Source organism: Mchenga conophoros, linkage group LG16 (assembly GCF_057382185.1).
Source record: "Mchenga conophoros isolate Kocher_MC1m ecotype Shallow Benthic linkage group LG16, M_conophoros_male_GT1.1, whole genome shotgun sequence".
Lineage (NCBI taxonomy): Eukaryota > Metazoa > Chordata > Actinopteri > Cichliformes > Cichlidae > Mchenga > Mchenga conophoros.
The window spans coordinates 3,616,492-3,632,394 of record NC_140541.1 but is presented as its reverse complement, the minus strand read 5'-3'; the positions used below and the strand labels follow the sequence as shown (position 1 = coordinate 3,632,394).

Here is a 15,903-nt window from a genome sequence, read left to right as displayed (position 1 = left end):
CAGATTATGCCTGTGTGTTTCTTTGGTTTCTGTATTCACGGCTGGTTTTCATGTCAGCAATAAAAGCTGAGGTTCTGATTTATAATTCTGTGTTCGAGTCCTGCGCTTGGATCCTCCTCTCCGCCTGCCCGCACACAGAGCCCTGACATTCACAGAGAGTTGGGGAATGTCTGCAATCACAGCATTGTAAGATGGTGACAGATGTACCCTTAGGCCCCCTCCTCGATTCCGAGATAGTCTTTCCCTTTTCACGTAAATGGCTGCATTCAAACCAGCGTCCCTCCCTGTCCAGGATGTGAACATCCTCATCCTTGAAAGAGTGTCCACTGGCCTGTAGGTGTGAATAGACTGCAGAGTCCTGGCCTGACGAGGTGGCTCTTCTGTGTTGTGCCATCCTCTTAGTCAGAGGTTGTTTGGTTTCCCCGATGTATAAATCCTGCCAATCCTCCTGCACTTAACAGCGTACACTATGTTACTCTGTTTGTGTCGGGGGACCCGATCCTTGGGTGGACCAAGGGAAAGACCATCTCTGAATCAAGGAGGGGGCCTAAGGGTACATCTGTCCCCATCTTACAACGCTGTGATTGCAGCCATTCCCCAACTCTCTGTGAATGGGACTCATGGACATTGATCAGTGGTTGTTGATCATTGGTCATGAGAATTTGCATAATTAAGATTAAGGAACTGCCCTCCCAGCCCATTGTTGCTTCAGTGGGCTGGTTTCAGTCATTATGCAAATGTCCTGTTTATAAGATTGAAACCTGCAGTCAGCTGAGACTGAAGACGTCACCTGATGATGACGAAACGTTTCTCCCACAAAACGCTACGTCCAGACGAACAGAATCAACTTTTTGGAGATTTACTTACCTGGATGATTGAGCATTAAAATGACATTCCCAAAATGAATGAAGTATTTCTCTGCGATTACAAACTCTGTGTAAACAATCTTGGCATCAAAATAAAGCTAACACTTGTGAGATTTCATCAGAGGTGTAGATATTGCAGCAGATGTTAAAGTTACTGAGGCTGGAAAAATAAAATAATTTTTTCCTCGCCTAATTTATTTATTTATTTATTTTCGCATGTAACCCTTTTAAAATATGCGTTGGTTCACATTTTAATCCAGAAAATCAGTAATCAGCAAATAAACATCGCCTGTGCAAAGATGGATGCTTCTAAATCAGTAAAAAAAAACACTGCACTTTTAATAAATCAATATCGAGCTGATGTGCAGTTTGTCCAATTTTGGCTACACCTTTGAGCTGAATTTTTTAAAGTACTGAACAACATACATGATTTAATTTCACTAACTTGCCTAAAAATGCTTGTTTTTGGAATATTTCTGTAGAATTAACCACACATGGTGAGTTTAAATGGACCCAGCGCTTTAAACTCTGAGGGGCTGGGACTTCTCCTAGTTAAAAAAAAAACAAATTGTAGTCTAAACAGAAGCATAATAAGCTGTTCTTATTATGGGGATTGTCTCATTGCGTTGTTGAACAATGCCCTCTTCAACTCCATCGACCAGATCAACATCCCAGAAAGTGTTCCTGTATTTGTTAACACTTTATTTTGGCAGATGTGTGCTGTCCAAGAACCACCGGGTGGCGACTGCCACAGTGCCGTCTTGCTTGCTTGCAGTTCAGAATTATAATCAACATTGATTTGATTTTATTGATTAGCATTCAAATATCTCAGTGAAGACAGAGCAAAGATCTACCACAAAGCAAGAAAGCATGAGACAAGGCTAATCAAAAGGTATTGGCTGAAGCATTTGCTTATTACGCCAACCCTTTTAAAAAAGATCTTTTTGCATGCAGCTCCTGTACACAGGGCTCGAAGCAAATAATAAAACAAAGCAAAAACAAAACAAACAAGAAAAAAAACTTTTCTTTTCCACCTTAGATAAGTAACTACATCAAATGCTTTTTTTTTTACAAACCAGTTGAAAAGTTAACAGATAAGGAAAGAAAGCATCATGTAGCCTTGGGTCTTTAAAGCTTTCGCCAGCAGAGGGATGACTAGAGTCCCTGTAGATTCTGCCTCTTCCAGTTCTTACTCCTCTCACTTCTTTAACTCCCTCAAGTACAAATCTTTGCTTTTTTCATTATCTTTCGCTTCTTCTCAGTCTTTTCCTCCTTTTCCCTTCTTTATTCCTTCCTCTGTCCCTTTTCTTTTCCCTCTCTCCTTACCTCCTTGTCCCTTGTATTCTTCTTCTTGACTGTCCATCACGTTCCCTCTCCTCTCTCTCATTTCCTCTGTTTCCTGTTCTCTTTCTCTTCTTCCTCTACTCCTTCTCTCCTTATATATTCTTTTTAACCTTTCATATTTACCTTTGTTTTTTCACTTCTTTGACGTTTTCACTCTCTGTTTCATTCTCCATTCATTCTTTTCCTTTCCCTGGACTGTCCCTTTCCTTGTTCTCCGTGTTCTTTTCACGTCCTCCCTCTTTTCCTTTTCCTTCCTCTCCCCAGACTCCCTTCACCATCCCTTCTGTTTCCTCTGTTTTCTCACTTTCCTCCTTTATTTTCCTGTTTCACCATCGATCCTTTCACCTTTGTCTTGCATGTCACAGCTTGGAGACCGTGTGTGTGCGTGCGTGTGTGCGTGTGTGTGAGTGTGTGTGTGTGTGTGTGTGAGTGTGTGTGTGTGTGTGTGTGCGTGTGTGCGTGTGTGTGAGTGTGTGTGTGTGTGTGTGTGCGTGTGTGTGTGTGTGAGAGAGAGAGAGAGAGAGAGAGAGAGAGAGTGTGTGTGTGTGTGTGAGTGTGTGTGAGAGAGAGAGATAAAAGGAGCAGGAGACCACAAGCTGACTGAAGCCAAGCAGTGAGTTTAGCAGCAGCAGGAATGCTTCTGTGAACAATGTGCAGGCAGACGGGACAGGAAGGAGAAATGAGAACTAAGAACTGATGATGATCTCTCACCTACTAAACTATTTCTGAACCTGAGACTAATCTGGACCAGAGATGAATAAAGAAGAAAAAGACCCAAGAAAGAACAAGACTTTGGAGACTTTTGGATATTTTGGGATTTTTTCCTGCTGATATCAAGAAGAAAATAGGATTAAAAAAGTGAAGAAGGTGTTTGATTGGAAGATCAGTCAGAAGATGTTGATGTCCACTTTATCCCCTCAGATGCAAAGAAAAGCAGAATGAAAGGAAGTCAGTCCACCTGTTAATGGATACGATGCTGTAGAGTAATATTTGTGTCTTAGTTTAAATAAAGTAAGAAGAAAAAGGCACAACTGAAGATATACAGAATTTGGTTTGTTTAAAAAACCTGTAGCTGAGATTTTAAACAGAGGTTCTGATCTTGCATAGAGGAACAGAAAAGTTCAATAACATAAAGTGGTCAGAGGAAAGATATGTGGATAGAAGAGAACAAAGACTAACAGGTTTGGAAAACCAAGAAAAAGAGATTTACACACAAAAAAACAGGAGGAAGGTAAACACTTGAAAAAACTGCAGTGTAACAATGGTTTCTCTCAGAGCTTTCCTCCTCGTCCTCATTTTGCACACTACAGTTGTGGTCCCAGCAGCCAGCGTAACCCTGAGCAGGCTGGAGCGCTGGGTCCGCTCAGCCCTCCAGTCACTGCAGTGGAACCAGCTGGAGCGCTGCCGTCGCCTGTCCTCCCTCTCTGAGGCTGAATGCAGGCAGCACGCCCACCTGCCGCTGTCCTCGGTGGCTGTGTACGTGGCGGAGCCTCACAGTGTCGCAGGTAGCAGTACTCTCTTATTCTGTTATTCACAGTGTTCAGTGTGCTTCCTCTGAGCACACAGGTCTGGTGGATGTACACATATTTATTCCTAAGATGTCTTTAAACATCCATGACCATCAGGAGAATGTGCTTTCAAACAATTTTTCAGAACATACCTAATTTTACTCACAAGTTAACAAAGATTTGACCAGATGCTTACAGAGGTATCTTACTAAGCTATTACATATTATTAAGTATGCATGAAATAGCTGCATTGTAAAATCCGTTTTCCTGTTTCGCATCCCGGTAGGTCACTCTGACAAAGTTTTGGCCATCCTACCAGACTCCTCCGTCGGGATGTTGAGCTCCAAGCTACGGAGACGCTTCAGCGGCAGCCAGGTGCTGAACGGGATGCAGGGTCCCCACAGACACCAGCAGTCTCTCCCTCGCTCCATGGCCCACGATGCTGTGTTAGTGCTAGATCCAAGCCCTGGGGAGAACTTTGGACACCCAGTGGTCCTCTTCTATGTGGATGTGAATGTGACAAAGAAAAGATGCTCCCACCTAGATGGCATTTACCTGGGTGAGTCTCAAGACACCGACAGTTATCCAGTCCATGAACTTTAAGAGCTCACAGAGTGCCAATTTAAAAAAAATGTCACTGCTAGATGATTTGATGACAAAACTCGTGTTGTGGATAAATCACACAGTTTATAGAAAACATAGCCCAGCCTTGGAAGTCAAGATTACGTGGATCTGTTTGCCAGCAGGAGGTAACTCCTCTGGATGCAAAAAGAAATCAAATTCTATAAGTTTTATTTGTTAGGATTAATTTTAACTTTGGTACAGGTCAGCTGGGAGAAGTGGTGGATGTAGGAAATGTTGCTGCAGTCACAGAACAGGGAGGAGTAAAGGAGTTTCCCTGGATCACAAAATAAGATGTTTGGGACAGATTCACTGGGTGAGGCGAGTTACTGTAATGCTGCAGTTGTCAGATGATCGACTAACAATGTGCTTTAATTTATGTACAAAGATGCATTTGATTTAAGGGAAAACTCTTCTGATAGAAATCGCTGTGCACTGTGCAAAGGATTGTGAGGATTAGGACTCAGGTACAGCAAAAGATTTATCCAGTGGAGCGCCTCATTATTAAAAACTCTCCCACCCCACAAACCAGAAACCTGTGTGCAGCTACTGACCTGTACGATGTGTGGACCACGAGCTGTCCCAGTTGCTATGTTACTGCGCCACATGCATGTATGCATGCACTGCTTTTTAGTTTTGACTCATGGAAGTCCAACCACACATCTCTGTAAGTATGGTACTGGTACCAGTCTATGTCTATGGTTTCTTAGTTGCAGATGTTGATTGTTTTACTGTCTGGTGTTGGTTCCCATTCGGTTTTGAATCTTGATTCCAGTTTGTTTTCTATGAGCTCTTGTTCCTCCTCCTACACTACATTGCCAAAAGCATTCACTTGTTCACATGTACATGAGTAAGATAACATTTTTAATCCATAGGATTAATATGTTGTCAGCACACCTTCAACTCTTCAGGGAAAGCTTTGCATAAGGCTTAGAAGTATTTTTGTTTTTATGAGACACTGATGTTGGATAAGAGGACCGGGCTCACAGTTTTCTGGCAACCACCAAACCAATGCATTGGCAGTGATTGAAACACCTGAATTTAGTGATTTGGATGGGTGGGTGAATGCTGTTAGCAATATAGTGTATGTCAAGTCAATAATCAGTAAATGCAGGGTCTGCTTTATTTGATAGTGGTTTGATCTTGTATTGAGTTTTACTTCCTTGTCTTGTTGCTTTGATTAGTTTCAGCTGTGTTTCCTCATGCCTCAGTTTTCCTCAGGTTTTTCACAGGCCTGAAAAGGACAAATCAATCAATGATTGAAAAACTCCCCTAAAAAGGCTTCTTTGAACATGTGGTTCACCTGTACCATGCAGCCCAGCATGCAGGCTGCAACTAAGAAACATAGCTGGGAAAGGGGGGGGGACTGAAGGGTTTTTCCCCCAAAACCTCTTATTTGTGTTATTCTTCTGCCATAATGACATTTGACTTATAGCTTCATCACTTCTCCGTTCATCTTGAGAAGTGTGCAAAATTCTTTTTTTTGTGCCTCTTCTGCAGGTACAGGTTGCAGGTAAGTTTAATACCTGGCCTTATCATTCACAAGGAGACAGACCAATGTGAGGCGAACTTAAGAATTAGTTTCCATGCATCTGAAAAGCTCCACTTTCAGTGGCAACAACAGCTTTAATGAACAGCAGGTCAAAAGGCAGAGTAGGAGAGTTTTTTAAAAGTGCGTTATTGCTTCACTACTGCTCCAAAGGGACGGCAAATAAAAGCTTTCTGTGATGTATGTGTTCCTGCATCTCTGATAAAAGCAGAGTATGTTCAAGTGCAGGTTTATGACCTCCCACTGTGAGAGGGGTTAAGGCCAAATGCTGAGCTATTCATGCATGCACACGCAGCACTGTGCCCCCTGCTGGGTCCCATAGGTAGATTTACATGAGCATTTTCTTTAGAGAGAAACTTTCTTTTGACCTAATTTAACCAAATCAGGGCAGAAAGGAGAAAAGAGAGAAATGACAAAAAGAAAAGAAAATGGTAAAAGTAGAAGACAAAAAAGGAAGTAGAGAAGATAAACAGATGTGGAAGAAAAGCTATATATAGTTCACTTTTTTACCGGTTCCATAAAGATCTCTAAACCAATAGGGTCCAAGGTAATTCATGTCTCTCCCAGTTAGTGGTTTGGTGTGCATTAAAGATTAAGGGCTGTATTAAACATTTGCAGAACCTTACTCTACTTATAAAGCTAAGAAAAGGAGGCCGGGCTAACAAACTTTATCATTTATTTTTACTTTCACAGTGCTCAAATTTCCCTTTCACTCATCTACCCACTACAGGAAACTGACCCTAAACCTTCTCCTGCTGTCGTCTGCCTTTGTGTCTTCAGGTGATGAATGTTTGACGCTAGCTTTAAAGGGTCGCTGTGAGAACCAGCTGAAGCATCGTCACACCGGGACAGAAAGGGTGATTGGTAATGGTCACATGACAGTTGGCACCATTAGCACCAGCGGTGGTAACCGTCTGCTCGAGCATGCCATTGGAGGGCTCTGTGAGGTCCACTTCCTCCCACTGGTCGTTGGAGTCAGAGACAGTAACCGAACACAAAGACTCAGATGTGTTGGTAGGTACAGCAGGTCTGAAAAAAAGCCCAGCTCAGTCCTTGCAACCAGCCTACACTAACCACTTAGAGGGCATACTTTTCCCTTTTTTTTTTTACAGACAACTAATTAACAGCACTGTATTCAGAGTATTTGGAGTATTCGGAGTATATGTAATGATTCTGTGCTGAACTGAAATACATAATAACCACAGAAAGCACAACAACTGACATAAATACACAAGTGTCTTAAATGGGAGTCTACTGTGTTTTGCACACTCCTGCAGCCAATCCGGTCGTTAAGTCTGACGTCACTAGCCGTGTCTGGGTCTAAACTCCGCTGCAGGTCCATATATCAAACGATCACTATGGCATTACTGAGAGTTGAAAAACTGTCTAAAGTCTTTCATCTTTAATAAAATGATCAGCGTTCTGCTCTACCAGGTGTAACAATTGAGTTTAACATCCAGGCATCCATGAAAACGGAATTTATGACATTTAACGGAGTTAGAAGTTAGCAGGGAGTTAGCTCGCTAGCTTCTATCTAAATACAATATAGCATGTCCTGACTGCGGGGTTTTGGAAACAAATTCAAACGTACAGCTCTGTTATCACTTCCAGCATAAATGAAGACAGAAAACTAAACAGCAGTGACGTTTGTAGGGTTACTGAAGTTGGGCTAGCTGGTATATAATGATGTGCTACGTGACCGCTAGCGACACAGCTATGTTAGCATAATATAAACAAGCTAACTTTTTTTCCACTCGATAAAAGTTAACGTGAGTGTTCTCGGTGGTCAGGAACAAATGTAATCGCATGGCAGGATGCTGTAAAAGGACCAAACTTCAGCCAGGAGAACAACTGAGATAATCCATCCACAATACGAGGTTAGTCATTCATATACTGCTGCATGGGCTGGGCTGTAGCTACATCCTAAGGTTTTAAAAACTGAGCTTAAATAAATGATTAGCGGTAATAAAAGCCGAGGGAGGTCAGCAGTGATCACTGACTGTTTTAGGAGCTTTTTGAGATAAAATAGAAGAAAATACAAAACATTAAACATGTTCACAACACAAAAGCCATATTAAACGCAGACTACTTTAGGCCCGGAAGTAGGATTCGTCACGTCATCACTTAACGACCGGATTAGACGATCGCCCACATTTAAACAAAACATTGAAAAAAAATATGGTTAAGTGACTACAGCTACTTCTTCTTCTGGCTGTCCTCTTTATGAGTTACCACACAGAGGATCATCTGCTTCCATCCCACCCTATCCTTAGCATCCTCCAGCTCTGCATATTCTCCTTCGCCATGTCATTGAACCTCGTGAGGTGGTTAGGCAGGAGCACAAAGTGGGTATTCTAAAAAATGGTGGTTTTTACTTACCCCAGAAAAATAGACAAAATGAATCAACAATATACATACTAAACAAGGCCAAAGGAACAGAACTAAACTCAAGACAAAATAACAATTCAACATAACTCCAGACTAATTGCTCAACAAAATAAAACTGAACTAACACACAAGAAACACAAAGGACTTAAATACTGGCTGATCAGACCAGGTTGATGCATAAGGGGAACACAAATACCAACAAATTTAACATCAACAAAAGCCCCCCAAAGCAGCATTTAGTTTAATACTTACTTCAAATTAATGATACTCAGCAAATAAGCAACTTATAAGTAAAAGCAATTATGCAACATTTAAGATAATTGTTCTTCCTCATGATAGAACTACACTTACTATCACCCAGTCAGCACTTCCTGTGTATAACAGTGCTCAACAGAGCATATCTTTTGCCCTTCATGACGCCAGCAGCCCCGAGCAGCGACATAAACCCCTGCCAGCACCGGTAAAACAGAGAAAAAGAATTTAATAAAGATGATTGTATCAAAGCTAACTAAATGTGTGCACTACAAATAGAACTCATTTATTTCAACAAAATCGAATAAACATAAATAAAGTGTCGAAAAAAGAACGGTGTCACAATATTTGTGTATATGAAATTAAGTTTACTCCTAAGGGTAAGGATCCCTCACAATGCAGCTCCTACAGACCGGTGAGCCTCGAAGCAAAACAAAACCGGAGCACCAGAAGGCCAAAAGACAAAAACAAAAAACGAGCCCAAAACCAAAAGAAACGAAGCACACCAGAACACAGGAAAAAACAGAGCCCAAAACAGAAGAGTTCAGGGGGCCGACAGCACAGGAGTCCAAAACAGTTCAGGGGGCCGGCCAGGGGGCCGACAGCACAGGAGTCCAAACAGTTCAGGGGGCCGACCGTGCGGACGGCAACGGCGGCGACGTGGACACAGTTCGGGGGGCCGACCGTGCGGACGGCAACGGCGGCGACGTGGACACAGTTCGGGGGGCCGGCCGTGCGGAAGGCAACGGCGGCAACTCAGGCGATGGCGGTCCGGGGGCCGGCCGTGCGGAAGGCAACGGCGGCCACTCAGGCGATGGTGATCCGGACCAGGCGAGGCTGCAGAGGCTGGACCAGGCGAGGATGAAGACTCGGATGAGGCTGGACCAGGCGAGGATGAAGACTCGGATGAAGCTGGACCAGGCGAGGATGAAGACTCGGATGAGGCTGGACCAGGCGAGGATGAAGACTCGGATGAGGCTGGACCAGGCGAGGATGAAGACTCGGATGAAGCTGGACCAGACGAGGCTGATGATGATGCTGCAGCCGGCGAGGATGATGATGATGCTGCAGCCGGCGAGGATGATGATGAAACTGCAGCAGGTGGCTGGACGGGCTCCTCGGGCCCTCCAGCTGAGACAGGTGGCTGAACGGGCTCCTCGGGCCCCCCAGCGGAGACTGGAGACAACGGCCGGAGCGGTCCCTTGGACCCTCCAGCGGAAACAGGAAACAAAGGCCGGAGCGGTCCCTCGGACCCTCCAGCGGAAACAGGAAACAAAGACCGGAGCGGTCCCTCGGACCCTCCAGCAGAGACACGGGACGAAGGCCGGAGCGGTCCCTCGGACCCTCCAGCGGAGACACGAAACGAAGGCTGGACGGGCCCCTTGGACCCTCCAGCAGAAGCCATCGCAAAGCCAGCAGGCATGGAGTCCTCTGGCAGACATGAAGGCAATGGGTGCTGTGCTGAGCACTGGCCCTGCTCAGACAGCACTGACACGGAGTTGTTCTCTGAGGGCTGCTTAATCTTCAGGGGTCCAGAATCAGCTGGGGACTGAGACCTAGCCTCTGGGGAAGCCCTGGAGTGCAGAACGGTGCCTGAAGCAGCTAAAGCGCGAGAAACTCCCTGACTGGACCTTAAATTTTCTCCCTGCATGGAGTGAATGAGTGGAACCGGTACTGCTGGAGCCAGAGCTACGGGTAGCGGGGGCACTGGAGCTACTGGGGCCTGCGCTACAGGCGGCACTGGAGACTGAACTGAGGGTGGCACTGGAGACTGAACTGAGGGTGGCACTGGAGACTGAGCAGAGGGGGACACTGGAGACTGAGCAGAGGGGGACACTGGAGACTGAACTGAAGGGGACACTGGAGACTGAACTGAAGGGGACACTGGAGACTGAGCTGAAGGAGGCACAAGAGACTGAGCTGAAGGAGGCACAGGAGACTGAGCTGAGAGGAGCACTGGCTGCGGGGGAGCTAACTGAGCTGAGAATGGCTGCGGGGGAGCTAACCGAGCTGAGAGTGGCTGCGGGGGAGCTAACCGAGCTGAGAGTGGCTGCGGGGGAGCTAACCGAGCTGAGAGTGGCTGCGGGGGAGCTAACTGAGCTGCCGGTAGCTGCACAGGCGATAAGCAGCTCGCGTTGACATCCGCCACACAAAACGCAGCCCCTGAATGAACAGTCATGCAGTCTGAAAATGAAAAAGAGTCCTCACTCACCACAGCCGGCGATTTAGAAGCCCGAACGTCCGGCTGTGGGGTGGCGCGCTTGCGGCGCGATCTGCGTTTCCTCCCCGCAGACGGCTCCGACGGGCCGGGCAGCGAGGCAGGAGTGGCTGAGAGAAGGTGAGGTGTGTGCCGGAGAAAAGCCTGTATGGTCGGAGGAAGTGAATTCAGTAGCCATGGCAGGCCGGAAAAGAGACGTTGTAGCCGACCTTCCACGGCGCGGCGAAGCTCGTACGGAGGATTCTCCAGCCGCAGCCCGAGGAGGATCTCCACATTGTAGCCGATGTCATCCTGGAGCTCCTCGGACGGATTGACTGCCGCTGGGTCCATGGTGGCTGGTTCGTTCTGTCACGGTTTGCGGGGCAAGCCGTGTGGATTTGTAGTAAGGACCCAAAAGGCGGCAGCTCTGGTGCAGGTGAGTGTTTATTTACAGGGGTGTAAGTACAAACAGCGGTGGCGACAAAACATGAAACCGGAAACCTAAACTGGGTAAACTAATAAGACAAACCAGAATGAGGATGCAGGGAGGTCCGGAGAAACACATACGGGGAGACGCAGGGAGACCGAGGGGAAACAACACAGACGAACCAGCGATTACTAAGACAGAAAATACAACTTAAATACACTCAGAACACAGGGAGATTACACACAGGTGGGAGACACAGCTGGGAGTGATTAACATGACGAGACCAGGGAGGCAACCTGAAAACACTCACATAAGACACAGACCTTCACAATAAAACAGGAACACACAGGGGGAACAGGGTAAACACCAATTAGAGAACAGAACCAAAATCGCGAAGAGAAAACACAAAACGCTGGGTCAAAAGGACCCAGGATCATGACACATGCGGTCCTAAATGAATTTGAATTTGGCCCATTGTTTCAAAAATGGATTAAAATACTGTATTCCTCTCTGGTTGCGGCAGTGAGGACAAACAATGTAACTTCTGACTTCTTTCAGCTTAGTAGAGGCTGCTGGCAAGGCTGTAGTTTATCTCCCTATCTTTTCAACTTAGTAATCGAACCTTTAGCTATCGCTCTTAGGGAGGAAAATCAGGTTGCTGGAATCTCTAGGAGCGGGACAATGCACAAAGTATCATTGTGTGCAGATGACTTATCGCTGTATATATCTAATCCAATGGCATTAGATATAAAACTGCTCAAGGTATTAGATCACTTCAGACGCATATCTGGATGCAAATTGAATTGGAAAAATAAGTAAGTAAAGTAAGTAAAATTTTATTTATATAGCACATTTCTAGATAAGGGATCACAAAGTGCTTTACAAGGTATAGACACAGATTAAAAAGACGAAGTACAATCAAAAGTTAACAAAATGCAATTTTAAAAAGATGTGTTTTTAGCTGTTTTTTAAAAGTAATCAGTGAATCAGCAGATCTTAAGTTCTGAGGAAGAGAATTCCACAGTCTGGCGGCCACAGTAGCAAAAGCTCGATCACCCCTAGTTTTCAGTCTCGTATACTTAATAACAAGTAGGCCCTGACCACAAGACCTCAGAGACCTACTAGGGGCATAGGGCTGTAAGAGTTCAATGATGTATGATGGTGCTTGTTCTTGAAGAGCCTTAAATGTGAGAACCAGAATCTTAAAGTGGACTCTGAATTCGACAGGGAGCCAGTGTAACTGTATAAGCAGCGGTGTTATATGTGAGTATTTCGATGTTTTCGTCAGAAGCCTTGCTGCAGCCCACTGTTCCCTATTAATAACAGAGAGCAAGATTTCTCTGCCTTCCCCTTTAAGTTAGAAAAAGAAATGTTTAAATATTTGGGAATAAATATAACCCGCACAATGATGGAGTTGCGGATTCATAATTTTGACACTTTGTTAGAACAAACATCACAAGATTTTTAAAAAATGGGCAACATTTCCAATCTCATTAGCAGGCAGAATAAATCTAGTTAAAATGGCGGTCTTACCAAAACGTCTCTATGTTTTCCAAATGATTCCTGTTTTCATAACCAAATCAAGTTTCAAAGATTTAGACAGATTAATAGCAACATTTATTTGGAAAAATTCAAATCCCAGAATGGAAAAATCATATTTGGAAGTACCAAAAGAGCCTGGTGGGCTAGGGTTGCCACTACTGGGCGGCTAATATCACCAAATTATTGCACTGGAAATATGTTTATGAGAACAGCGAGGGTGAGGCTTGGGTAAAAATGGAACTGATGTCTAATCCACTTCCCCTCCTAACCTCATCCGTAGCTCTAAATCAAAAACAGAAAATAACAAATCCAGTTGTAGGAACATCTATTAGATTATGGCTTCAATTCAGAAGGCGCTTCTGTTTGCAACAGGTTAGTAATTTTTTCATTGTTGCTTTTAACCTTTTTATTGCCATCCATTTCAGATAAAGCATTCCAAATTTGGCACAATAATGGTTTGAAGTTTTTTTACAATTTATTTTCAGGAGAAACTTTTAACACCTTTGATGCTTTGATGAGAGATTACAATATACCAACCTCACATATGTTTAGATATCTGCAAATACGAAATTTTGCAAAAACATTGTTTCCTTCATTCTCCTACTTACCTCCTAAAAATCAAGTGGATACTATTTTGGAAATAGATCCTTTTGGCAAAAGGTGAATCTCCGTCATATACAAACTGATACAGAGCTTAAGGCCTGTTACTTGGGAAAAAACTAAAAATAATTGGGAAAAAGACGTTGGGGTGGATTTATCTGATGATGAGTGGAGATCTTGCTTGAATCGTATACATACCTCCTCCCTTTGCATTCGCCGTGGTTTAATTCAGTTTAAAATTCTTCATCGTCTTCATTATACAAGAGAGAGGCTTTCAAAGTTTTCCCAGAAGCCGATCCTGCCTGTCCCAGGTGTGGACATAATCCAGCAAATGAGGGTCACATGATGTGGTCTTGTCCTAACCTGGATAATTATGGATAATATATTTAAAGTATTATCTCATATCAGTGCGCAAAATTTAGTGCTTGATTTCCACATTGGCATTTTTGGAGTTATGCCACCTCAATACGAAATTAGCAAATCTCAGGAAAATGCCATAGCATTTGCTGCATTGCTTGCCTGTAGACTCATTCTATTCCACTGGAAGTCTGCAGAGTTGTGCAGCTGCAGGTGCGGCTTCGACACACACTTCAAGGATGCTAGGATAGCGAGAGAGATAGTTGGAAGCTGTGCCGTGTTTTCCAGGGATGTGCTGATCTTTGAACTGGAATGGCTGCATGGCTTGAACCAGTGAATAATTTCCCCATTTGAGTTCTTCAGCCTGTTCAGCCACTGCAATGCTTTATGGTCAGTCTGCAAGATGAACTCCCTCCCCAGCAAGTAGTACTTTAAGGAGTCTAGTGCCACACTTGATAGTGGCATAGTGCTCTTCTGAAGGTACGGCTCTAGCTCTGGCCGGGGACACACTTTGCTGGATTGATTGTGAGGACAGCAAGCTGCAAGCGGTCCAGGACCAAATTCAGATGTTCCACGTGTGACTCCAAGGCACCGCTGTACATGACAATTTACATTGCAAGCCAGACATTGTGGTTGTGTTGGTCACTCTGGCACGAACACCACACCCAAGCTGATCCCACAAGTGTTCAGTGGGGTTTAGGTCGGCACTGCAGTTAAGGCATTCCATCCTCTTTTCTCCAAAGTTCGGGAGGCAGTGCCTGATAAACCCCGCTCTGAGGGGGTGCGTTGTCATCTTGGAGGGCAGAGTTTGGTCCCAGACTCTGGAGACACAGGATTGCCACTGGCTGCAGAATCTCAATGTCTCTCAGCATCGAGCTTTCCTCCAGTGATGACAAGCCTTGTTTTCCCATGGAGGGAGATGCTGCCTTATACTAATACATCACACAAGCTCTACCAAAAACTGTTCCCCTATCAGTTCAGCAAACAGCATTATGTTCTCCACATCTTCTCCACACTTTGACCCTGCGATGTCTTCGGCAGAATCTTGACTCGTTGCTGAACGTAACATTTCTCCACATGTTCTGGTTCTACTGCACATGATGTCAAACTGTAATCATGGCAGCCCTGTGAGAGTGGAGTTCTTTACGGTCCAGAGAGCTGTCTGCCATATCATCCTGAAAACCTGGACTGCAAATCTGTACAAGGATCCCTATGGCCTTTGGTTCCCAAGTGCTAGTGGGGTGAGGAAATGGTCTTGTTGTGGTGTATTCTTTTTGGGACACCCTCTTCATGGCCCATCTTTGACATCCCCAATTATTAACTTAGAACTGGCCAATTTGGAGACGGTACTATGACTCGCGCCAAATAATGGTGCAGCTTGGTTTTACAAAAAACCAGCTTGAATTTGTCCTATCGTGTGGGCCCTGTCCAGATCATTAACAATTTTGTGCTAAGTTTATATGAAAATCCAAATAACTGGGATTTATAGTAAATCTAAAAAAAAACCATATGCTAATAATCACTGTATCTTTGAAGATGTTTGTGTAAAGTTTCATTCACATGCCAAATGTGCAATTAAGTATTTTTGTATTGTTGGTGAGTGTAGAAGGATACCAACACTAATTTGACATGTCTAGCGATATATCAGTCCAAAGTCTTTCATTAAAGTAGTCTTTTAAGACAAACATCTGTGTTTGATGCTTGCTCAGTCATCCAGGTAAGGAAATCCCAGAAGGTTTATTCTGTTCATCTGAACGTAGTGTTTTCAGTGCAAGTGAGGTTCTCCCACTGAAAACGCGACGTCCTTCTGGGACAAGGACCTTTTCTGTGTCTTTTCTGTGATACTTTCCTTTTCCCTGGACAGATCACACAGACTTTGCAGCATGTCCTCTGCTGCTGCCCGTGAACTCGCCTAGTTTGCCCGTCTCAAGCTGTGAGCTGAATAAAAACACGAGACGCTGCCATCAGCAGCCTCTGGGCACTCACCTCTCCTGTCGCCTCTACCAGACCTGTGACCATGCTGTCCTCATTTCAGGTACGCTGTTTTTATGTCTATGTAACGGTCTCATGAAATAAACCTTGACAGCAAATTTTAGTAGTATGCAAGTAAATTAGTATTAGTATATTGCTACAGTTACATGCCAATTACATCGACAAGGTCCCGGGTTCAAATCCCGTCTATGGCCTTTCTATGAGGAGTTTGCATATTCTCTCCGGGTACTTAAGGTTCCTCCCACACTCCAAAGACATGC

General features: G+C 44.4%; 1 protein-coding gene across 1 annotated transcript in view; it reads left to right on the top strand.

The window, feature by feature from the left end:
• The first annotated feature begins 2,819 nt into the window (after positions 1–2,819).
• Positions 2,820–15,903, top strand: part of LOC146556102 (uncharacterized) — a 29,880-nt gene continuing 16,796 nt past the window's right edge. Inside the window, exons 1-4 of the mRNA XM_085250325.1 lie at positions 2,820–3,715; positions 4,005–4,277; positions 6,669–6,902; positions 15,516–15,686. Of these exons, the coding sequence (XP_085106451.1) occupies positions 3,472–3,715; positions 4,005–4,277; positions 6,669–6,902; positions 15,516–15,686 (922 nt within the window). The 5' untranslated portion in view covers positions 2,820–3,471. The remainder of the gene's footprint in view (positions 3,716–4,004; positions 4,278–6,668; positions 6,903–15,515; positions 15,687–15,903) is intronic.